At 42.9% G+C, this 22,440-nt stretch overlaps 2 protein-coding genes across 2 annotated transcripts; both read left to right on the top strand.

The window, feature by feature from the left end:
- Positions 1-2,707: 2,707 nt before the first annotated feature.
- LOC139639175 (hyaluronidase-4-like) lies at positions 2,708-7,158 on the top strand. The gene is made up of 3 exons (XM_071513249.1): positions 2,708-3,661; positions 6,132-6,221; positions 6,670-7,158. Exons 1-3 carry the CDS (start codon positions 2,708-2,710, stop codon positions 7,156-7,158), a joined length of 1,533 nt encoding a protein of 510 aa, XP_071369350.1.
- An 8,248-nt stretch (positions 7,159-15,406) lies between these two features.
- On the top strand, positions 15,407-18,520 carry LOC139639172 (hyaluronidase PH-20-like). The gene is made up of 3 exons (XM_071513246.1): positions 15,407-16,318; positions 17,142-17,231; positions 18,191-18,520. The coding sequence occupies exons 1-3, from the start codon at positions 15,407-15,409 to the stop codon at positions 18,518-18,520; spliced, it is 1,332 nt and encodes a 443-aa protein (XP_071369347.1).
- The last annotated feature ends 3,920 nt before the right edge of the window (positions 18,521-22,440 follow it).

Below are 22,440 nucleotides of genomic sequence, written 5' to 3' on the forward strand. Positions count from 1 at the left end.
CTGTGATAGTAGCTCCATGCTATGTTTTAGCATTCACTATGTTGAGTGATAGGCTCCATGCTAACACTTTAGCATACACTATGTTGAGTGATAGTAGGCTCTATGCTAACACTTTAGCATACACTATGTTGAGTGATAATAGGCTCTATGCTAACACTTTAGCATACACTATGTTGAGTGATAGTAGCTCCATGCTAACACTGCAATCTTGAATCTTGTGATTTGTTTTGTTTCTTTGTGTATTATTTTGTTTGTACACTGTATCGCCTTATTTAGTTTTGTGATTGATTGTTGATCAGGTGATCTCTTTGTGCTGTGTGATGAAGCCCTGTAGAAATCAACTGGACTTGACAAGAATTAACACTTTAGCATTCACTATGTTGTGTGATAGTAGGCTCCATGCTACCACTCAACATAGTGGATGCTAAAGTGTTAGCATGGAGCACTGGAGCCAGTGATCTACCGGGGACACATGGATGATTTTGGTGTCCATGTTCTCATCTCTTAACACACTGGTGTCCAGGTCCAGATAAACACAGTTTACAGTCCTTTAGCAGTTTCTCTGTCCTGTTGAAAGGCAAGTGACGGGAAATCATACATTTGAGAAGCTAAGCTAAGTTAAATTTCATATCAGAGGGTGTGTGAACCCATTTGGCCACGGGTCACTTTTTTACAATTTTATTTTCCTTTTTTTCAACAACAACAACTTTGTAATACATTCAGTGTGAAATACCAAAATACAAAAGTTTGCATGTTGTCCATATTTATACCCTCCCCGACGTACATAAACGGCAAAATAGATCAAAGATGTAAACATAAATACACATACATTCATACAAACAAATAGACGTATATATTAGTCATGGTTGTCTATAGCCAATCTACATTTTTAATTTGGTTTGAATAAGAATCGGTTATGGAAGAGTACACGGTTTTAGTGTTTTCATATATGTCAGAAATGGTTGCCATGTCTAATAAAATTTACCAGTAGAGCCACCCAATGTACACTTTATTTTCTCCATGTGTAAAAACCTCATAAGTTCTCCAGCCCACTGGACTCGTGTGGGAGAGGCCTCCTGCTTCCACTTCATAAGTATAAGGCGTCTGGCAATTAAGGAAGCAAAAGCAACAGCGTTCGAGTGGCCACCGGTGACTTAATGCCCAAGTCGACCGAAACTCTGGTGTGTATCCTGTAAGGCCATGAGGACAACGATTTAACCGCTGAACTGTGATGAGTGACAGAAAGAAACCGGATTTGAAGTAATACAGAATTCAGGCGCCACACCACATTGGTCACTCTCTGGGTCGAAGTCCCATTTGCAGCTGGTTGAAACAAATGTGAGAGAGCAGAGAGACAGTAGAAACATCCTGACTGGGCCGTCTGGGCGGCTGGCAGGACAGCCTGTCATTATGGCTGTGTGGTTCCACTCTGGTCACATATGACTAGATGTGGACAGGAAAGCAGCGGTCTGTCCGGCCAAAAGCTCGGTTCAGTCCCTGGGTGTCAACTGACATCTTCTCTGTGACCTCTGACCCCTGCTGCCATGGCAACAGGCCAACGCCTATTCATACCGGCGAGGACGAAATCGCTCAGGAGCCGAAAGTCTGACTTTTAAACCGATGGGAGATAAACTTTACTGATGCTGTGGGGAAAATGTGTTGCAGCCGCAGCAGACAGTGAGAGGATACAGCAAGGAAGTTTCCTGATAACACTTTACAATAAGGGTCACTAAGTTAAGAGTTAGTTAATGCTTAATAAGCATTAACTAACCCTTAATTAACAGTTAACTAATGTGTAATTTACTAATGGTGTTCATGTTAACTAAGGTATTAATTTATACATTATTTAATAGTTTATAAAGATGACTATTAAATAATGTATAAATTAATACATTAGGCAGGCACATTAGTTAACTGTTAATTAATTAATGTACCCTTATTGTAAAGTGTTACCAGTTTCCTTTATATTTCTGCTGTTAGGAGAATGAGGAGGCTGCAGAATGGCAGTGGGGCGTTTCCACTGACGGAACATGGAAAAACTATCAGATGTAAAAGCAAATATAAAAGCTTTCATGAACAGTCTATTGTGTTATAGCAATCAGAGACGGAGAGCGGCAAAGCAGACTTTTATTTCTATGAAAAAGCTGCGGATTATTACTTTAAGGAACATTCAGAGGAACTATAAGCTCATTCATTCCATTTTAAAATCCCTTTCGACTTGACTTCCATTAACTCACCGCTCACAAACAGAAACTAAAATAAAACAGCAGGAAAGTTCAGATGAAGGTGAAGAGCCTTCAGCTGGTTTTCTTCCCTGTAGTAAAGAAAGCAGAAACACCAGACTGACAGTTAAAGCTCTGGGTTTGGTCTCACTGCACTCTTCTGTAATTCTTTCAGTGTTGTGAAATACATTATACACCTTTAATGTCTAGATATTAAAATGAGTTTTTTCTTTCTCCTGTCACCCTCCCTATGTCTCTCTTTCTCTCTCTTTGTCTTCTTTCTGTCTCTTGTCTCTCTCTCTTTCTCTCCCTCTCTCTGTCACTCTTGGTCTCCATGTCGCTCTCCCTCTTTCCTTCTCTCTGTCTCTCTCTCTTTTTCCCTCTTTTTCTCTGTCTCTACCTCTCTCTCTCTCTCTCTTTCCCTCTCTCTCTCTCTCTCTCTCTCTCTCAAGGATGATTGACAGTTCCTCCTCCTGAACCCCAGCATGCCCGTGGTGCCAGTGGGCGGGGCTTCCTCGCACCACGTCGTACCCGTCGCTCTCACCTGTTCCTGGCTGCTGCTGCTCTTCCACGCCGCCTTCGGTCAGAAACCCGCCAAGCTGCCGCTGGTCGGCCGCAGACCGTTCATCGCGGCCTGGAACGCCCCGCTGGACATGTGCACCATCAAGTACAACGTCACCGCCAACCTGGACCGCCTCTTCCACATCCACGGCAGCCCGCGCGCCGCCCGCACCGGCCAGAACGTCACCATCTTCTACGCCAACCGGCTGGGCTCCTACCCGTACTACACGGAGCGCGGCGCCGCCGTGCACGGAGGCCTGCCGCAGAACTGCAGCCTGGACCGCCACCTGCTCAAGGCCTACCAGGACGTCGGACACTTCATCCCCGCCGAGGACTTCCGCGGCCTGGCCGTCATCGACTGGGAGTACTGGCGCCCGCAGTGGAGCCGCAACTGGCACAAGAAGGACATCTACCGCCGCAAGTCGCGGGAGCTGATCGCCAAGGCGTACGTCAACGTGACGGAGGCGCAGGTGGAGGAGCTGGCGCGGCGGCGCTTCGAGAAGAGCGCCCGGGCGTTCATGCAGAGGACCGTTCAGCTCGGGACGCGCCTCCGCCCCAACGGCCTCTGGGGTTTCTACCTCTACCCCGACTGCCACAACTACAACCTGCACGAGGAGAACTACACCGGCTTCTGCCCCCTGCTGGAGAGGCTGAGGAACGACGAGCTGCTGTGGCTGTGGAACAGCAGCACGGCGCTCTTCCCCTCCGTGGCGATCAGGAAGAGCCACACCAACAGTGTCAGCAACCTGCACTTCTCCCAGCACCGGATCCGCGAGTCGCTGCGGGTCGCCTCCCTCACCTCCAAGGAGTACGACCTCCCCACCTACGTCTACCTGAGGCTGGGCTACCGGGACGAGGCCATGGCCTTCCTCACCACGGTAAGACCACGGCTGTCAGGAGGTGATCGGTCTCGGGTCGAGAGCGGCGCCCTCTAGCGGCCGAAGCTCTCGGCCAGACAGACGTACATTTCTGCTTCGGACTTCTGTCACAGCTTTCCAGTTTACATTCAGTTTTGATGTTTAAACCGGTGCAACATCTCTGTTTAAGGTATTTCATGGTGAAACAAGATGGTTTTACCTTCTTACTGGTTTCAGGAAGAATTTACTTTATCAAACATGGCCGACTGCGTGTTCTCTACTCGTTACAACATCCCTCAGCTGCAGGGTTACGGTTTCCATATCTATAACAGAAGAGCAGGTGAAGGGCGAACCTGCTGCACTCGTGTTTTCCTCCGCCATGTTTCCCAGAGCGCAGCAGCAGCTTCCGGTTGAATCCTCTCCTCGGCTCTTAAGCTCCTCCCTCTCCCAGTCGTGATTGGACAAGCGAGTCGTGATTGACTGTCAACCAACCAAAAGCACAAAGCAGGACAGAAGCTTAATTTCCAATGGAGATTCTGTGGACAGAGATAGTTATTGATTAATGTGAAAAAAAAAACACTCATATTGAAATTTGATGTAGTTTTGCTCTGCTGTTAGTATCACTCCATGCAGGAATGCCTAAACTGAACTCACCTTACTCACCTTTTCATTTGTGAGTTTACCAGAGGTGGGGACTCGAGTCACGTGACTTGTGAACAACGACTTGATGCATGAAGAGAAGACTTGAGACTGGACTTGACTTGGGTTCTGGTGACTTGGGACTTGACTCTGACTTGTACTCTGATGACTTGAAAAGGTTTCTAAAGTCTTGACTTGAGATCTTGTGTTTGTGTAAATGACTTAGATTGAAAGTGATGAGATTTGTTCCAGCGGACGACTGAATTTAAATTCTGTTTTCTGAATTTGTATGGAATGATTGAATTTATTGAAGTTGAAACTGATTATAGAAATCAAACTCACGATGCTCTTACCAAGTTTTTATCCTATTAAAACCATATTGCATTGAAAAGTCCTAGATATTTAGTTTTCTTTAAGATATTAAATTGATACTGGACTCTTGATTTGTTCTGACTTGACTTGCTGTTCTACATTTAGACTTGAGACTTGACATTAATGACATGGACTTGACTTGGTAATCTACATTTAGACTTGGCACTTGACTTGAGACTTGTGCCTCAAGACTTGAGACTGACTTGGGACTCGAGCAGAGTTGACTTAGTCACACCTCTGTTATGATGTAAACTGTTGGTCTACATCATCATAGTAGGTTGTAAAAAACTTATGTAAGTTACACAAAGGTGTTTTTTTTTTTTCAAGGAACTACAACCTAAATCAATGCCTCTCCGAAAACATGATTGATTTTTTTTTTCTAACGCCTGTTTGCCTTACGCTGATCATAGTTTGGAGGTTCATAGTTTACAGTTTCCCCTCCTCTTTACTTACTGCTGCCATCTAGTGGAGATAAACAGTAAAGCAGCTCAGAATCACAGAATACAAACCTCATGCTGTAGTTTCTGTGATTTCCTTGCTGCAGTTAAACATGCAGCGCTGGTAACATGAAAGACTAAAATCAAATGGAGTATTTACCTGAACAGCGTCAGCAGTGAGCAGGTTTGGATGACAGTAAACCTTCCAGATGAGTTCAGTTCAGTTCTGTCCGCATCATCTCAGACTTCAGGAGGATCAGTGGCTCCATCTGGTGGACATTCAGAGTAACGCAGTTCACTCCATATGATTCTTATAATCAACCTTTATTTCGTTCTCGGAAGACACACTGAGGGTTGAGACCCTCTTTTCCAGTGGTGCCGAGATTACAAGTAGAGAAAATCACAAATAACACGAAAGAGGAAATTAATGAATAAATGAATAAATAAACAACTAAATAAACAAACAAAAAAGACAATTCAAAAAGAGAATCACACAGATCAGTCCATCCTCACAAGTACATAATTTAAAACAGGAGCAATTAATTAAGGTTAACCAGTTGATATCTTTGACTGAAAATGTCCCAGGGGAACAAGGGAATCATATTTCAACAAACCCTGTAAAATATTCCAAGTATGCGGAGCACAAAACTTAAAAGCGGTCTTTCCGAGGTCCGTGGAGACACGCGGGACCTCAAGCATCAGAAAGTCCTGGGAGCGTGTGTGGTAGGCTCCAATACTCCAGTGTAAAAGTGAGTTAAGGTAGAATGGTAATTTCCTAACGAGGGCTTTGTAAATAACCATAAACCAATGCTGATCTCTCCTGATACTAAGGGAGGCATCAGTTGAAGACTTTAAAAAATGAGTTTAAATTATAATTACAAAATCATGACAGATGATTACAAAAATCATTAGTACATCATTCAGTATAATATAATATAGAGGATTCACTCTGGACTTGTTGCCTTCTGCGGTTTAAAAAGTATTACAACTTGTTTTAACTTTGTGACTAACTGATCTGAGAGCTGTTCCTGTGTCTCTTGCAGAAAGACTTGATCCACACCGTTGGGGAGAGCGCAGCGCTGGGAGCTGCTGGGTTTGTGATCTGGGGCGACCTGAACCTCACGTCCTCCCGGGTGAGACGAGACACGACACTAAATCTCTGCTTAAAACTACTTAAAGACTTTTATCATAACGCCTTTTCATAATTTCTGCCTCTTATTTATTTTTATTCATTTTATCTTGTCTGTTATTTATTCCTTTTGTTGTTAAGCCTTAAGGCTGAAACTGTATTTATTATTTTTTTCTACCTCGTCGTCCTTCTGTCTTCTATTTCTCCATTGTGAAGCACTTTGTAACTTTATTTTGAAAAGCGTATAATAACTATTATTTTAATAGTAGAGTAAGGCTGTGTTCAGACGATGTTTAGAGAAGCGTTGTTATTTAGAGCAGGGATTAGACTCATGTGAACAAGCTAGGCTAACTTAGCTAACGTTAGCCTAGCTTGCACCGTTCAGTGTTTGTTGGAAACTGATGAAAAAACCCAAACTATAATAACTAATAACCTGCTGTCTGTCTCCACAGTACAACTGCACCAAGGTGAAGTCGTTCCTGAGCCACCGGCTCGGTCAGTACATCACCAACGTGACGCGGGCCGCCGAGGTCTGCAGCGACTTCCTGTGCCAGGGAAACGGCCGCTGCGTCCGGCGGGATCCTCGCGCCCGACATTACCTCCACCTGAGCGCCGACAGCTACCACATCCGGCCCTCGGGAGACGGAGACTTCTCCGTCACCGGCTGGCACTCGCAGCACGAGCTGCGGCTGCTGGCCGAGAGGTTTCGCTGTCACTGCTACGAAGGACACGACGGCGAGCGCTGCGACAGCCTGAACGAGGTGGTGGAGGACGACCGGCAGTGGAGGGAGGAGGAGGAGGAGGAGGAGGAGCGCCGAAGGTCCAAATGGGAGAAGGAGCAGGAGGAGCGCTCTGACGGACAGGACAGCTCCGCCAGCAGACTGCACTTCATGCTGATGGCGCTTCTGTTGAACTTATCATTAGTGACGATACTTGTATGATGCAATCTGAAGAAGAAAGTGTCGTTTTCAGCACAGCTGTGTGCAGATGTTTCTGTTATTTTCAGCACACATGTTGATAACGACACGTGTCGTTATTAACATATTTTAACATATTGTCGCTGTCAGGTGAAAACCTCTGAAAGGGAAACCGAGCACAGACGACTTTTCAGGTTGGACTGACATCTACTGGTTAAAAACATGCTACTGCAGCTGCAATCTGCTATTGGCTGATCCATGACAAAACAGGTAACCTACATCACAGGTCACCAAGATCAGCCAATAGCAGATGGCAACCATAGCATGCTTTCAACCAGATGTCAGAGGTTTCTGTGTTTGGTTTCCCTTTAACTTGATTTTCATGTTTTGACTTCAGTTGGATCACAGGCTCCTGTCTGGGTTTATGAAAACTTTTCAAAACCAAAACTTTAAAATACACGGAGGACAGTCTGAAACAAAAACAAGGCTGGCTTTCTTAGATCCAGAAAAGTTTTAAAAGACTTTTTTTAGATACAGGGTTTTCACCTGACATCAGCAATATGTTTTGTTGAAAAGTAGCCTAACACAGATGTGTATTGCGTGTTGAAAAGGACTCTTCCTGTGATGGCACTTTACTCTGACAGATGGTGCGGGTGATGATCAGCTGTCACATTCGCCTCGGTCTGCCAGTGACAGTTTGCAACAGCATGCACTGTGACCAACTGCACCCATTTCTCCAGAAATATCAGTCAGTGATAATCAGTGATGTTCTTTTCCTTCCTGGTCTATTCAGTAGTTAGTTGTGTTTTTATTCTTGGTGGAAAACTGGCCAATCGTAGACGAGGTGACGTCACCTCCAGATGTTTCCAGCAGCTACAGTGGAGTTTGATATGAGAAAATGTTTCAAGATGTAAAACATCAGCGGTAAACGTCAGGTTTTGGTGTCAGTCCCTCAGAATCAAAGAGAAGAAGGCAGCTTTCCTTTAAAAAGTTCAGTTTTATGGTTTTAACCACAGAACCTGAATGGATAGAACGGTCCTTCCACTGTTTGTCATGATAATTTGGCACAGGTACAGGATAAAATGGGATTTTAAGGGTTAGTTGCTATGGTGACAACTTAAGTCTGGAAATTAAGGCTGTAAAGTCTGTCACACTGTGAGAACTGAGCAGATGAGTCTGTTAGCAAACTGTCAAAACTCAGCTGAAAGCTAACGTTAGCGACGAGGCTAACGTAGCTTCATCACAGACTGGACTTCTCTCTCTAGCTCTTCTAGTCAACATTAGCATGTTAGCAATCCATGGCAGCAAGGAGACAGAGAAGCTGCTTTGGTTCTTGCTGTAAAACCTCTCAGCTCAGTGACTTGCTGCGAGTCCCTTTATACAGAAGCTAGTCCAACGGGTCACAGCAAGATGGCCGCCGCTCCGGCCGTCCAGGACCGTTGATTTGAATGGGAAAGACCGCTCTATCCGTTCAGGTTCTGTGGTTTTAACGTTGCGCGGTCGAATCCCAGACTGCCACGCTGCCGGAGGTTTGGTTCGGTTCAGGTGTGATAACAGCCGGCTGAGAGCCACACGGTGCTGTCAGGGATTATTTTACATTAATGACATGAAAAATAAAACACAACAGCCTTCCAATGGAAAACCAAAGGGTGCTAATACTGTCACACAGCCACAGAGGCACAGCATGGCTCTTGTACAGTGGAAAAAGACTCTGAATCTGTGGTATTTTGGAAGACATCCAACAAAATCCATTTATAAAAGTCCTATTAGATTGTTTCTTACAGGTTTCTCTCATTAACATTAATGTACTGTGCAGTCTTCTTTTAATTTTCTCAACAATAAGCTGCGGTTTTATTTGACATTATATATAAAGTGTGTAATTTTTTTTTACTGATACTTATTCTAACCTTGAATTGCAGCTTGTCATGAAATGCCATATATTTGAGCCATTGGAACATGGTGTGTACATATTGTAGGTGCTAAGCAATTGAAAAGAAATAATTTCAACATGCTATATATCATTTCTGGGGTTGGGATCATTATCTTCAAACTCTCTGAAATATAGAGGATCCAGTCTGTAGAAGTGTAAAGGACTAACTTGTATTTGTTTTTATTTTGCGCCGTCAGTCATTTTGTAAAAGATTTCACAAGATCTCAGTTTGGAAGAAGTCCTGACTATTGACTCGCCGCTGTCCTACATGTTTCAGAGAGACAGACTGGGGTTAGTGATTATGGCTCCGAGGCGTCTGTCAGTACTGTAGGTATGAGAAACACTGAACAGGATGTGTCATATTGCACATAGTGTCTCTTGATAGATTATTCAAAGACTCCATGGTACTGTGGTTCTTCCACAATCCTCTGTTCATACTGGTATTTTGTTTGCAATAATTCTTGCCAAAGTGTCTGTCCTCCCAACAGGGAATTAGTTAACTGGTTGATTATTCTTTCCCCCGGGTCATTTCATGTTGACTTGAGCATCTGATCTCACTGGGTGCTGATGGACTGTACACATCCTGCTGCATTGTCGGCATTTAAAGAGAAATAATCTATCTATCTACTATCTAGAACAGGGATATTGAGCAAATGATCTTGACAACTTGAGCAAAACACCAAAGATAAGGCACATGAGCAGGATGTCATCACTCTGAACAGTAGCAGCATCTCTCTACATCCGCTTCAAGGCCTTTTGAGTTTGGATGAGGTGTTCCAGGCAGTTCAGGCCTGCAGCAGCTGGACTGAAGTTCAGACGTAAGCTGGACTCATCTGCTCCTGACACACTGCGCTGCGAGTGAGCGAACAGCAGAGCGACACCAGAAAGTAAAGAGAGGCCGGTAGTTTCACACTGACGACGTCAGCGAGCCGAGTCGCTCTGGTCGCAACTTCTGTAGAGTCACGACCTGGAAACAAATGTGCTGCTGCCAGAATATCAGATAATGAAAATAATTCATAGAACATAACGTTTATTTAATATAGTTAAAATTTTGATTTTGATTTCGTTAGGAAGAGGGGGAAGCGAAGGAAAAGTATTGAAGGGAAAAGAGCGCCAAATAAAGTTTACGGCCACTGAAAGATCATTCGTTTCCGTTTTGTGACTCGATAACGCGGTGACAGTTCGGATCAAAGCGATATCGCCGGGCGTCCACTCGATCACGTTTCGATCGCTTGCGGTACGTTAGGGACCGGTGTATAAGTCTGAGTTTAGGCATTACAAAAATTTTAATGGCTGTACCAACTGCAATAGTTCCAGCATAGTCGGAAGTAAAACTGACAGCGACCCCCGGACTAGGAGTAAAGTCTTCTGTAAAGTAGCATGGAGTTAGCATGGAGCATCGGTTTGATAGAGGGAAACTTCCTTTAAGTTTTACCTTAAGGGACTTTCACTCTGGCCTTTTAGTCCAAATCTGGGTTTGGTTCGTGTCAAAAGTTGGTCATGTGAAAACATTTTTCCGAACTCAGGCAGACCGAGGACCCACACCGAGGTCAGCAGTCGGAGGATCTGAGTCCGGCTCCAAGAGAACTGAGGTCCAGTTCATCAGTGAGAACGCAGTCCAGACTCAATCAAACGAGCGCATGAGCTTCTGCTGCGACCTGATGGAAAATAAATGTGTAAAGTCTGTCCAGTAGTGATGAGCTCAGCTAACAGACGGCTGAATGATGCAAACAGGCCGATATCTACACACTAACCCTTCTTATCTCTCCTGCCTCTAAACCTTCTGCTCTCTGCAGCATGAAGCAGGCGAGGCTCTCAGGCTCAGAGTCGCTCTGCTGCTCCATTTGTGACATTTTCACCGATAAAGTTCATCGGACGGACTCACATTGATGACGGATGTTTTACCAAACGCTCCAGCAGAATTCTAACAGTGTGAAACCAGAGCAGCGATGCCGGGCGGCTTGGGAACAATCCAACTTGGGTTCAGACCCAAGTATGTACCAAGTGTAGATAGTGTACCAAGTGTGAAAAAAGGAGCGTGTCTATGTTCCCTCAACCCCATGTTCCCTCAGATCAGTACCTCCACCAATGAGGTAATGTTTTCGCCCTCTAACCCTAACCCTAACCCTCTGATGCTGAGGGAACATAGGGCTGAGGGAAATAGCGATGACCCCGTGAAAACGTCCTGAGTCTCCATGGTGCAGCCACACCAAGACTTCATAGTCAAACCGACTCGTCTCGACGTAATGTCTAGAGTCGACTTCACACTCTGACTTGTGATTGAACGCTCAGCTGCTGCAACAGAAACTTCCAGCTTGAAAATGTAGCATCTGTCATTCCTCTCTTCAGCACTGATCTGGTTTAATTGTGGACTGAACCTCAGTCACTTCATCTCACTCAAACCAGCGTTAGTTCAGGTATAAAGATTTTCATTCTTCTCACTATGATGCAGTACTTGTGTGTACAACAGAGTGCACTTTTTATATTTTTACATATCGAGATTGTAAACCAAATATGCAACAAGGACTATGCAACAAGTGAAAATGTTGCCTGAATGTAGATGCACTGCAAATAAAGACAAATCATTTTTTCAATACTACGTTTTTTTTCTGTTTTTCTTCCAAGTAGTTCAAGACGTTATTTCAGAGAAGCTGAGGGCCGCTGCGTCAGCCATGTTGGATGAACAGTTACATGGTCTCCACATTTCACAGCATCAGAAGTAAAGTGAAACTTTTGACAGGTTTAGAAAAACTGGAGTGAACTGTGTATCGTTTAGCAGCATTTATGAGTATAATTTTGGTTAAGAAAACTAAACCCTAGACCCAACCTTCTTTAAAACATCACACTTTACATTAAGTGTTCATTAATTAATGTTAACTAATGCATCTACTAACATAAATTAAACATGAATAACAACATTAACAAAGATTAGTTAGTGTTAAATGCACATGAACAACTGCATTAAGTCATGGTGTTACTGTATTTCCTCCAATATTGGCCGTATATTTACCTCAGCTGCAGAGGGTACCAGGCCTTTATTGGAAGCAGGCCTTTATTTCTAATTCCCTCTGTTTGATAAGTATATTTGCTATATATATAATATATATATATTTTAGTACGAAGCCTCCTTGTTTTCTGATCTGCTTCTGTTGGGGTTTGTTAGGTAGCCGTTTTTTTGTTACTGCGACGCTTTACCGATAATTACGGTAATCGACGACGGCACGCTCCATACTGCCATCTTGTGGCACTTGTACGTTACTACAAACTACAGTTACATTATATAACAGGCACCAGGAGTTTACCGGTATCCACCGTTGTTTTTTCCTTTGTTTTTTTCCCCGGCCTGTATTTGGGGCCGGCCTTTATTTGCTCGTGTCGACCGCGGCCCCGGACATTATCGGAGACCCGGCTTTTAATTGACTACCGGCCACTATTGGAGGAAATACGGTATTACATATTTGTTAATGCCAATGTATCTGTCTAAATTTAAACCCGAACTCTTCATGTATTACTTCCACATGTTCTGAGTTTACACTTTACATCAGGTTTACCAAATTACATGACTAACACACTGTTCACGTTAGGTAATGCTTGTTATGACTTAATCACTTTAGTTAATGTCAGGATATGTTTCAGTAACTCATGAAGAGTTTGGGTTTCAATTTAGTAGAGCTGCAACGATTAATCGATTAATCGATTAGTTGTCAACGATTAAATTAATCGCCAACTATTTTGATAATCGATTAATCGGTTTGAGTAATTTATAAAGAAAAATAAGTCAAAATTCTCTGATTCCAGCTTCTTAAATTTATATTTATATATTTTCTGGTTTCTTTCCTCCTCTATGACAGTAAACTGAATATCTTTGGGTTGTGGACAAACCAAGACATTTGAGAACGTCATCTTGGGCTTTGGGAAACACTGATCCACATTTTTCACCATTTTCTGACATTTTATAGACCAAACAACTAATCGATTAATCGAGAAAATAATCAACAGATTAATCGACAATGAAAATAATCATTAGTTGCAGCCCTACAATTTAGACAATACGTTGGGATTAACAAACATGTAGAACAACATTACTTCATGCAGTTAATTATTGTGCATTTAATATGAACTCATCTTTGTTAATGTCACTGTTCAAGCTTAATTCATGTTAGTAAACACATTAGTTAACATTATTAACAAACATGTATGACAACATTAATTAATGCAGTTGTTCATGCGCATTTAAAATTAACTCATCATTGTTAATGTTGTTATTCATATTTAATTCAGGTTAGTAAATGCATTAGTTAATGAGCACTTCATGTTAAGTGTTACCAGCACATCCAAAAATGAAAATGTTTTGCCTTTGTAGGACGTTTTCACTGGTTCATCCAATATGCCTGAAAATAGGCTTGAACAAGGCTGACAGTTTGAAATTTAACCTCCATCCACAGCAGCACAACTGGCAACCCACAGCCTCTGACAGTGTGTTCCTGACAAAGAGTGAAAGATTAAAAGAGGAAGAGGTGTGGACAGAGAGATTACAGTCTCTACTTACTCATAGCTGATGACTCATGAAAAACATCACACATCTAATGCTTTATCTTTTTCTTCTTTTTCTTTTGCCTTTACCGGGTAAATCTCATTGAGATTAGGAATCTCTTTTCCAAGAAAGACATGGCCAAGGAAACAGCATCAGAAACAGACAGACAAGTTACAACACAACATTAAAAACAATGTAAATACACAGTATAAATAATCAAGAGTGAAAAAATGCATCAAACTTGTACAAGGTCCATACATAAACAGAAGTGTTTCCATAAAGTGCAAGTGAATAGGTTAAAACACTAATTAAAAACAAACAAAAATATTATCATCTGATAAGAAATCAAGCACATTATTCATTGCCATGGTCACTAGCATGATGTGTGTGAGGTTAAGAGGTTAGGAGGGACTGACCGCCATGTTGGAAGAGGGACAACAAACAATGTTATTGCTTCTTCATCCCTGGCGGAAGAGAGAAAATGACTCATTTCTGATCTGTTGACACACTTCTGGAACTTGGGGGAGATAAAAAGATAAAAACATCCCACGTGTCTTACCTGTCATCAGTGCCTTCATAATACAAGTGTAAAATGTATAGATTTTAAGGATAAAGGTTACAGGAAGAAGAGCGGGATGACAGGTGTCAACAGTCCCAGGCTGGAATCGATCCCGGGACGTTTCAGAGACATGGAGGACGATTAGCTGACGAGCTGAAACTTTGTATTCTTGAAAAACAGAAAAGTGAAACAGAACAACAAAATCACATCTGATCAGATACCAGTTGAGAAACGGTTTCCTTAGAAGCATGAAGCAGCAAAGCGAGCACAGAAAAGCAGAATTAAGAAACACTCAGCAGTTGTTTGCTGGGTGTTTGAGACACCAGTCAGGAACCAGAGAGAATCAACATTGAAATTTCAGAGAGGAAATACTGAATTTTGCGACAACCATTATATTTCACTTATCAGGGAACAAAAAAAGACTATTGGATAATAAATAAAGGTAGAGTTCATAGGAACTTGTTTCAGCCCATCATCTTTTGGACATTTTGACTTCATTTTTAAGGTTACTGCTAATTTGATTCTACAAAGCGACAGCTGGTAAGAACGTTTTTTTTTTATATATTTGTATAGATGTTGCAAATGTTGAACTGCATATCGGTGTTGGCGGGTGAAAAACTTCTATCTCCAAAATGTCAGCTTTTCAGGACCTAAAAAAACAGCCTTGTTCTTAGCTTTACCACCATGACCCTTTCACTTTATCTTATTGGTTTTTAAAAGGTTTCATGAAGCTGAAAAGCCTCTAACCCTTCAGCTGAAGCTAAAACATGAAAATCACAAAGATTGGAGTTACAAGGTTTTCACCTGACAGCAGCAATATTTCGTTTTGGGACAAAAAGGGCTAATGGGCTAATAATTATTTAACGCAACTGATCAGTTTGGATATCTATCTCTCTATTTAAAGCTTAAAAGGCTCTACAAAGGTGCTACAGCTGCATCTTTATGTTTTAGAGTTAATTTCCTCATTTGAATAGAAAAGTCATTGCAAGGTTATTTTCCTGACCTTTGATAGCTGTTGAAAAGCCTGTTCCATCATTTTATAAAATGCATTTTTGGCAGTGAGAAAATACATTTCCTTTTCTTCCCTCCTGAAGAAATACAGAGGTGTACTGTAGTCTTCGTCCTCGTCATGTAATGACAGTCTGGTCCAGATGAGTTGATCCACTTCTGTATGAAGAAGTGTTTTATTTGCATTGATTTTCAACCCCATTTCTCAAACGACTCTCTGTCTCACTGGTCCAGAGCCGTGATGCTGACCCCGCCCCTCCTGTCCCGCCTCGCCCTCTGCCTCCTGGGCTGCGTCGCTGTCGTCTTCCCTTTACCGCCGACCGAGCCTCCGCTGATTGACAGCCACCCCTTCGTGGCCATATGGCACGCCCCCATCAATCAATGCAGCAAACTCGAAATCCCGCTGGACACCTCGGCCTTCCAGGTGGTGAACACGCCCGCCGCCGTCCCCGGTCAGTTCCTCACCATCTTCTATGAGGATCGTCTGGGCCTCTACCCCAAAGCCGACCATGTCAAACGCTTCAGTGGCGGCATCCCCCAAAAGGGAAACCTGACGGGGCACTTGGCGAAGGCCCAGAGAGATATCGATCATTACATCTCCCAGGATTCCTCTGCTGGGCTGGCTGTCATTGACTGGGAGGCCTGGCGCCCCCTGTGGGACCAAAACTCGGGATCAAAACGCATTTATCGCAAGCTGTCCCTCGCTCACGCCCAAGACACATCTCCGTTTTTAAAATCAAAGCAAATAACCAGTAAGGCCAAGAAACAGTTCCAGTGTGCCGGACGAAGGTACATGGAGAAGACCATCGCCCTCGGTGTCGACGAGCGGCCGAGCCGGCGGTGGGGCTTCTACCTTTTCCCAAACTGCTACAACTACGGCTGGGACAAGCCTGGCTACACAGGGAAATGCTCCAAGAAGACCCAGAGGCAGAACGACCAGCTGCTGTGGCTGTGGGAGAGCAGCACCGCCCTCTTCCCCTCCGTCTACCTGAACCTGTCCATGAGGAACTCCTCCGCCACGGCGCTCTACGTCCAAAACCGAGTCCAGGAGGCGCAGAGGGTGGCGGCTCTGCCCAAACGTCCGTACACGATGCCGGTCTACGTTTACTCAAGGCCGCTCTACCACAACCAGAACCAGAAGTTTCTGAGCCAGGTGAGGAACTCAGTTTAAGTTCCTAGCAAAAGAATTGTCCAAGGCACTTGATCGCTCCATGAAGAAGGTGTTGGTGCAAATGTTTTTAATCTATTCTTGCCATGTGAAATAAAGGCTTTTTAGTTTTTGCAATGAGACAGAATGCTTTGGACATTTTTGTTTTGCTGGCAACTACTAGTTTGACTGGAGGTTCATGTACATTTACAGTGGAAAGATTCTTACCTCCATCGAACGTGCACCTGTCCATTCTACAGTAAGGACCCAATGCAGCACTTATTCCCTTCTGGTTTTGTCTAGTTTAGTTTCTTTATTTGCATAGCGATAAAACACAGAGGTGACGTGATAAAATGTGGTCGTGAATACAATGCTGGAACTAGGGCTGGGCAATATATCAATATTATATCGATATCGTGATATGAGACTAGATATCGTCTTAGATTTTGGATATCGCAATATCGTGATATGGCATAAGTGTCTTTTCCTGGTTTTAAAGGCTGCATTACAGTAAAGTGATGTCATTTTCTGAACTTACCAGACTGTTCTAGCTGTTCTATCATTTGCCTTTACCCACTTAGTCATTATATCCACATTACTGATGATTATTTATCAGTATTGTCGCAATATCGATATCGAGATAGTGATATTTGATTTTGTCCATATCACCCAGCCCTACTTACTGAACTGAACATTTAGCACACTTTGTAGAAAATGCCGAGATATATATCGTATATCGCCATTCAGCCTAAAAATACCGAGATATGATTTTTGGTCCATATCGTCCAGCCCTAGCTAGAACACAGTGTTGCTGTGTATTAACCGACAGGAGGACTTGGTCAGCAGCATCGGAGAGACTGCAGCACTGGGAGCTTCAGGCATCGTGATGTGGGGAGCCAGTTCAGACTACAACAACCAGGTGACTTCACCTCCTCACTGTGTACTTACTGTTTACTGACCGCTCAGTGTAGTTCGCATTTTTGTGATGTCCACTTAGAAACTGCCAGTAGGGCGGTCTGGTGGCTCCGTTGGCTAAGGCGAATACCATGTAACCACAACGTTCAAATCCCACTCTGCCCCAAACTGCCCTGTTTCCATGTACTTTGAACTATCTAATAAAGGCAAAAATGCCAAGAGAAAAAAAAGTGGAGCTGAACCTGAACCTAAACCTTCAATGGACGTGAAGACAAGTGTGTAAAGGAATGTGTCGCTCTTCACCATTTATCTAAGCTATACATCATGTGTGTGTGGCCACAGCCATAATGCCTGTGCAACACTTCACAGGTCAAATAAGGGTTAGTTAATTCTTAATAACCATTAACTAACCCTTAATTAACAGTTAACTAATGTGTAATTTACTAATGGTGTTCATGTTAACTAAGGTATTAATTTATACATTATTTAATAGTTTATAAAGATGACTATTAAATAATGTATGAATTAACACCTTAGTTAACACGAACACCATTAGTAAATGATCAGACACATTAGTTAACTGTTAATTAAGGGTTAGTTAATGGTTATTAAGCATTAACTAACCCTTAACTTAGTGACCCTTATTGTAAAGTGTTACCGATGACTTTTGGTTTTATTCAACCAATATTGCCGTGGGTGGCAGCATGTCACAGCAGCTCCCACCTTTTCTCTACTTTTCTCTATTTTTTCACCACTGTAAGAATAACTGAAGAGTTCATTAACAAAATGGTATATATATCCATTAAAAACAGACATCATTACCTGAAATTCCCACCCTGCTAACCCTAACCCATTCTGTGAAAGTGTTATTGTCAACCAAGGAGTTAAGTTCCCAACTGTCCTTTAAAGAAATGACGAAATGGGTTTAATTTCCCTCTCTCTTCTTCCCCTCCCTCCCTCCAGGCTGCTTGTGAGTCTCTGTCTGAATATCTCGTGTCCAGCCTCAACCCGTACCTCGCCAACGTGACGGCTGCTGCCAGACTCTGCAGCAAAGTCTTGTGCCAGGGAAACGGACGCTGCGTCAGGAAGAGCTACGGCTCGGCGGACTACCTCCACCTGAACCCCGACCGCTTCCACATCCTGCAGGCGGACAGGAAGTACCTGGCCGTCGGGTTTCCCTCCGCCACCGACCTCCGCGCCTTGGCCGAGAAATTCACCTGTCAGTGCTACGCGGGCCGGACATGTTCGGCCAAACTGTCGCGTCCGAGAAAGCTCGTGCTACTTTGGGTTTAGTTTCTGTTGCAGCTCAAAAGCCCAAAAAGTCATTTGCAGAATGGCGCCCCCTGCTGATAGACTGCTTTGTTTACATAGTGATTTATTGAATTTAAAGTCAGAGTGAAACAGCTTTTTGACAGCATCTTGCTTCCTTAATGTGATGTACTTCCTGTTGAAACAGGATGTTGGGGGCGCGACATAACGCAGGGAGGGATCATTCAAAAGTGTAAACCAATGGGAGATCAGTAGGTGAATATTATGACATGGAAGATTAGCTAACAAGGTGTAAAAGTTATTTATTTTTTATTTCATTGTGACTTTAAAACATGTTTTTCACTTGGGAATTGATTGTATGAGGTTTGGATCTAAGTGCTAACAGAGACTGAGTTTGAGGCTGTGAAACGTTTGTTGTGTGTGATGTGAAATGGTTGTAAGCACTGGAGTAAAACATAATTCTGTTGTGAGTTATGATGGGTTATAACAGTTTAAAAGAGCTTATTTCCCATCTACATGTCAAACTCTATGAGAAAATATATGATTACATTCAACATGGTCAAATAATTTTCTAATTGTATCATTAAAGACTCACTCAGGGAAGGATGAAGCAACATTGTCTGTCAGAGATTGCACATGTGAGTGTCGCACTTTAGAGAATCGGTCATGACAAACACAGTAATGTCTCACTTATATGAATTAAAACCTAAAATAAATCTTAATAAATGCCTTTCTGAAAACATTTTAGCACTTGATGTTAATACAGAATCAGATGGATGGATGTCGATCTTGTCGGCTGCAGTGTGAAGTTTGGAAGTAGATCACCTTGGAAACAAATGTGGGCTGGGCATCTAGTGTGCATCACACTGAAATAACAAAATAAAATTAATAAAAATAAATCATCAATCACTTGGTCATCTCTGTGAGTACAGTGGATACAGCTGGTACGTCGTCGTTTCTTCATTCATCCAGAGTTTAGCTGAGCTCCAGCACTGGGAGCTTCCCAGTACACAACGAATGTTGTTGCAATGCATAATTGTCTAGCTGGGTTATTTGTTAAAAACAGATTACTCTATTCATTACTTGTATTTATCAGAAACATCTGTTACAAAAACGTTTGTATAATATTTTGTATAAGAATTTATCTCTCAGTTTAGATAGACATGACTACTCTACCAGACATGCTATAGGAGGAAATTTTACATCACCGAAAGCAAGGACACACGCAATCAAACGGTCATCTACCGAGCTATACATGAATGGAATTTACTCCCTAGACATATCACACAAGAAAACAGTAAAATTCAATTTAACATTTTAGTAAAACAGAATCTTTTGACTGGAGACATTGAAAAGATGTAGAAACTAGTTTTGAATAAAATACAAATATGAGTTTGATTGTGTTGATGTGTTTTTTGGCTGTGGAGGGTCTGAGTTTGTGGACCGGGAAACTGGAGTGAAACGGACTAATGTCATGTATTTTGATTATTGTATTGAATACTAGTGTGAAATAGACCGTATTATGATTTGAAATGTGTTGGGACACTGGAGTGAAACGGATTATTTCCATATATTCTGATTATTGAATTGTCAGGAGCTTGTCTTGTCTGTGTGTGTGTTCTAGTCTTTGTCCTGTTTATTTTGTAATGTTGTGTGTTATGATGTAAGTGTGATGGCTGCATTGTCACTATGTAAAGTCTGTTTTGTGGACCTCAGGAAGAACAGCTGCTGCAATGCTGTGGCTAATGGGGATCCTAATAAACTAAACTAAACAACCACAGTCTAATTGTTTTTTTAAGATTCTTCTTTTGGCATTTCTGCTTTATTTTAGACAGTCACCGTAGAGAGAGACAGGGAAGAGAGGGCAGAGAGAGGGGATGACACACAGTAAAGGATACGGGATTTGAACCTGAGCCTCTGCGATTAGGACTGAGCCACCGGACGCCCCGACCCCGGTCTGCTACTGGCGTCCACTGAGCAGCTCTACTGGAGTATTTTCTATGCGGACAAACAAAAACAAAAACATGCCATCTGCACCGAACGCACAGCAACACAAACACACAGTGATGCTGCAGAACGCCGAAGAGTTCCCCTTTCCAAATTTGAGGAAGCAGCTACCTGGTCATTGTGGTCTGAAGAGGTCCAACTTCTAAGCAAAGATCACTGTGTTCACTGTAGACCGGCTCAACGCAACCAGCAGAACAACAACAGACCTGCTGCAGCAGCTCAACAGACTGAAGTCCTGCAGCTGGACCACAACAAGCTTCCATACACAAAGGTTATCCATGCTGTGGAGTTCAGGTGTAAATCCATCTGGTCTGACAGCAGATTCAGAAAGCTGTTTCTCTTCCCTACCTCACGTCTCCTCTCCTCCCTCCCTACCTCCCATCTCCTCTCCTCCCGCCTCCCTCACTACCTCTTGTCTCCTCTCCTCCCTCCTGCAATGCATACTTTGCTCAGCTCAACTTGAAGGTAAGGTATAGAAAGAATGGATTACAAATGGCAAAGGGTTGGGATTCAGGGGGCCCCATGCTTGCCTTTGCCTAGGGCCCCCAAATCATTAAGTCCGCCCCTGGGTAAGGCATGTGCACCAACAGGGTTCCCACGCAAACCTGGAAAACCTGGAAAACAGTTGACCAATTTTCCAGTCATGGAAAACACATGGAAAATGAGAGAAAAAGTAAAATGTCCTGGAAAATTTTGTGTTGTACTGGAAAATTATTTCAACATTCTCCTATTTTCCTTTAGCAATGGTTAATATAATTCATAAGAAAAAAAGGATTCCGTTCATTTTATTTACATAGCTCTTGCCAAGCATAGAGCACAAAGGGTTTTCCAAAAGAAACAAAATAAAATACAATGATGGAATACTATACAAAGTAAAAATATAATAACAATATCAAAACAGAGCATTAAAACAAGGCAAGAAATAAAAAAAACAATAGTAATTTCTACGCATGTAAGAGATGATTTCATAGATAATTTATAGCCATAGACTGTACGTCTTTTAAATCAGACTTCCACAGAGAGGAACATATTAGTGTATGGCGCAATCTCTGTCTGTCATACCAGCTATGTCCTGGAAAAGTGAGAAAAGAAAAGGATCTCTAGAAAAGAGTGGGAACCCTGACCAGGTTTGAATATCCTAAATACAGAGGAAACACTGCAGTAGAAAACCCTCCAGACTGGTTATAAGGCCGTTTTAGCTTACAGTCTCCTGCTCTCCTCTGAACAGATATCAGCCGTTTCTAAGCAGACATCAGTGTTCTTGGCTGCCTTGCTCAGCGGCACCTAGTGACAGATGCTGTGGAAAGGGAAGAGCGATCCTCATTCACATTCTCTTCCCAGATCCTCACAGTCACCCAGTGATTCAGACCGTCTGGTTACACACCTCACTTGTTGTTCTTGCTCTTCCAGTATTTCGGCTCATGTCAAAGATGATTTTATAATGGAAACAACCTGCTTCATCAGATGAGTCACATCTCTGATGAAAGCGAGTGGATTTCCCACAGTGTTCAGTACATTTCCAACTGGAGTTGACAAAGTTAAAAAGTGGAGAATCTCGGCATTCCTTGCGTGCCCCGACAAATACCTCGGATATGAGCGGCGGTGTCCACACATTGTCCTCATACAGTAGCTTCCTCACGTCCCTCCTGCAGGCGCGGAGGGTCTCATTCCACCCCGGCAAACAGCAGGACGGCCCAATAAAATCTGGAATACCTCAGGGCGGCAGGACATGAATCAAGATCCTTCTTCTCTGACAAGTTTCCACAAGTGTTCTCCGTGTAATTTAAGCTTAGGCTCCAAGCTATGGCAGAGCTTATTTAAAGACATGCTATTTAGACTCCCAGATGAGAACTAGGCTACCGTTTATGACTAAGAGGTAATAACTTCCAGCAGCAACAAAAAGGATTTTCCAAGTGTGCAGTTTGGACGGCAGGAGG

Source organism: Centroberyx affinis, unplaced genomic scaffold, assembly GCF_046629955.1.
Source record: "Centroberyx affinis isolate AG114_WGS23_722 - 3 ecotype Tasmania unplaced genomic scaffold, CSIRO-AGI_Caff_v1 ptg006927l_1, whole genome shotgun sequence".
NCBI lineage: Eukaryota > Metazoa > Chordata > Actinopteri > Beryciformes > Berycidae > Centroberyx > Centroberyx affinis.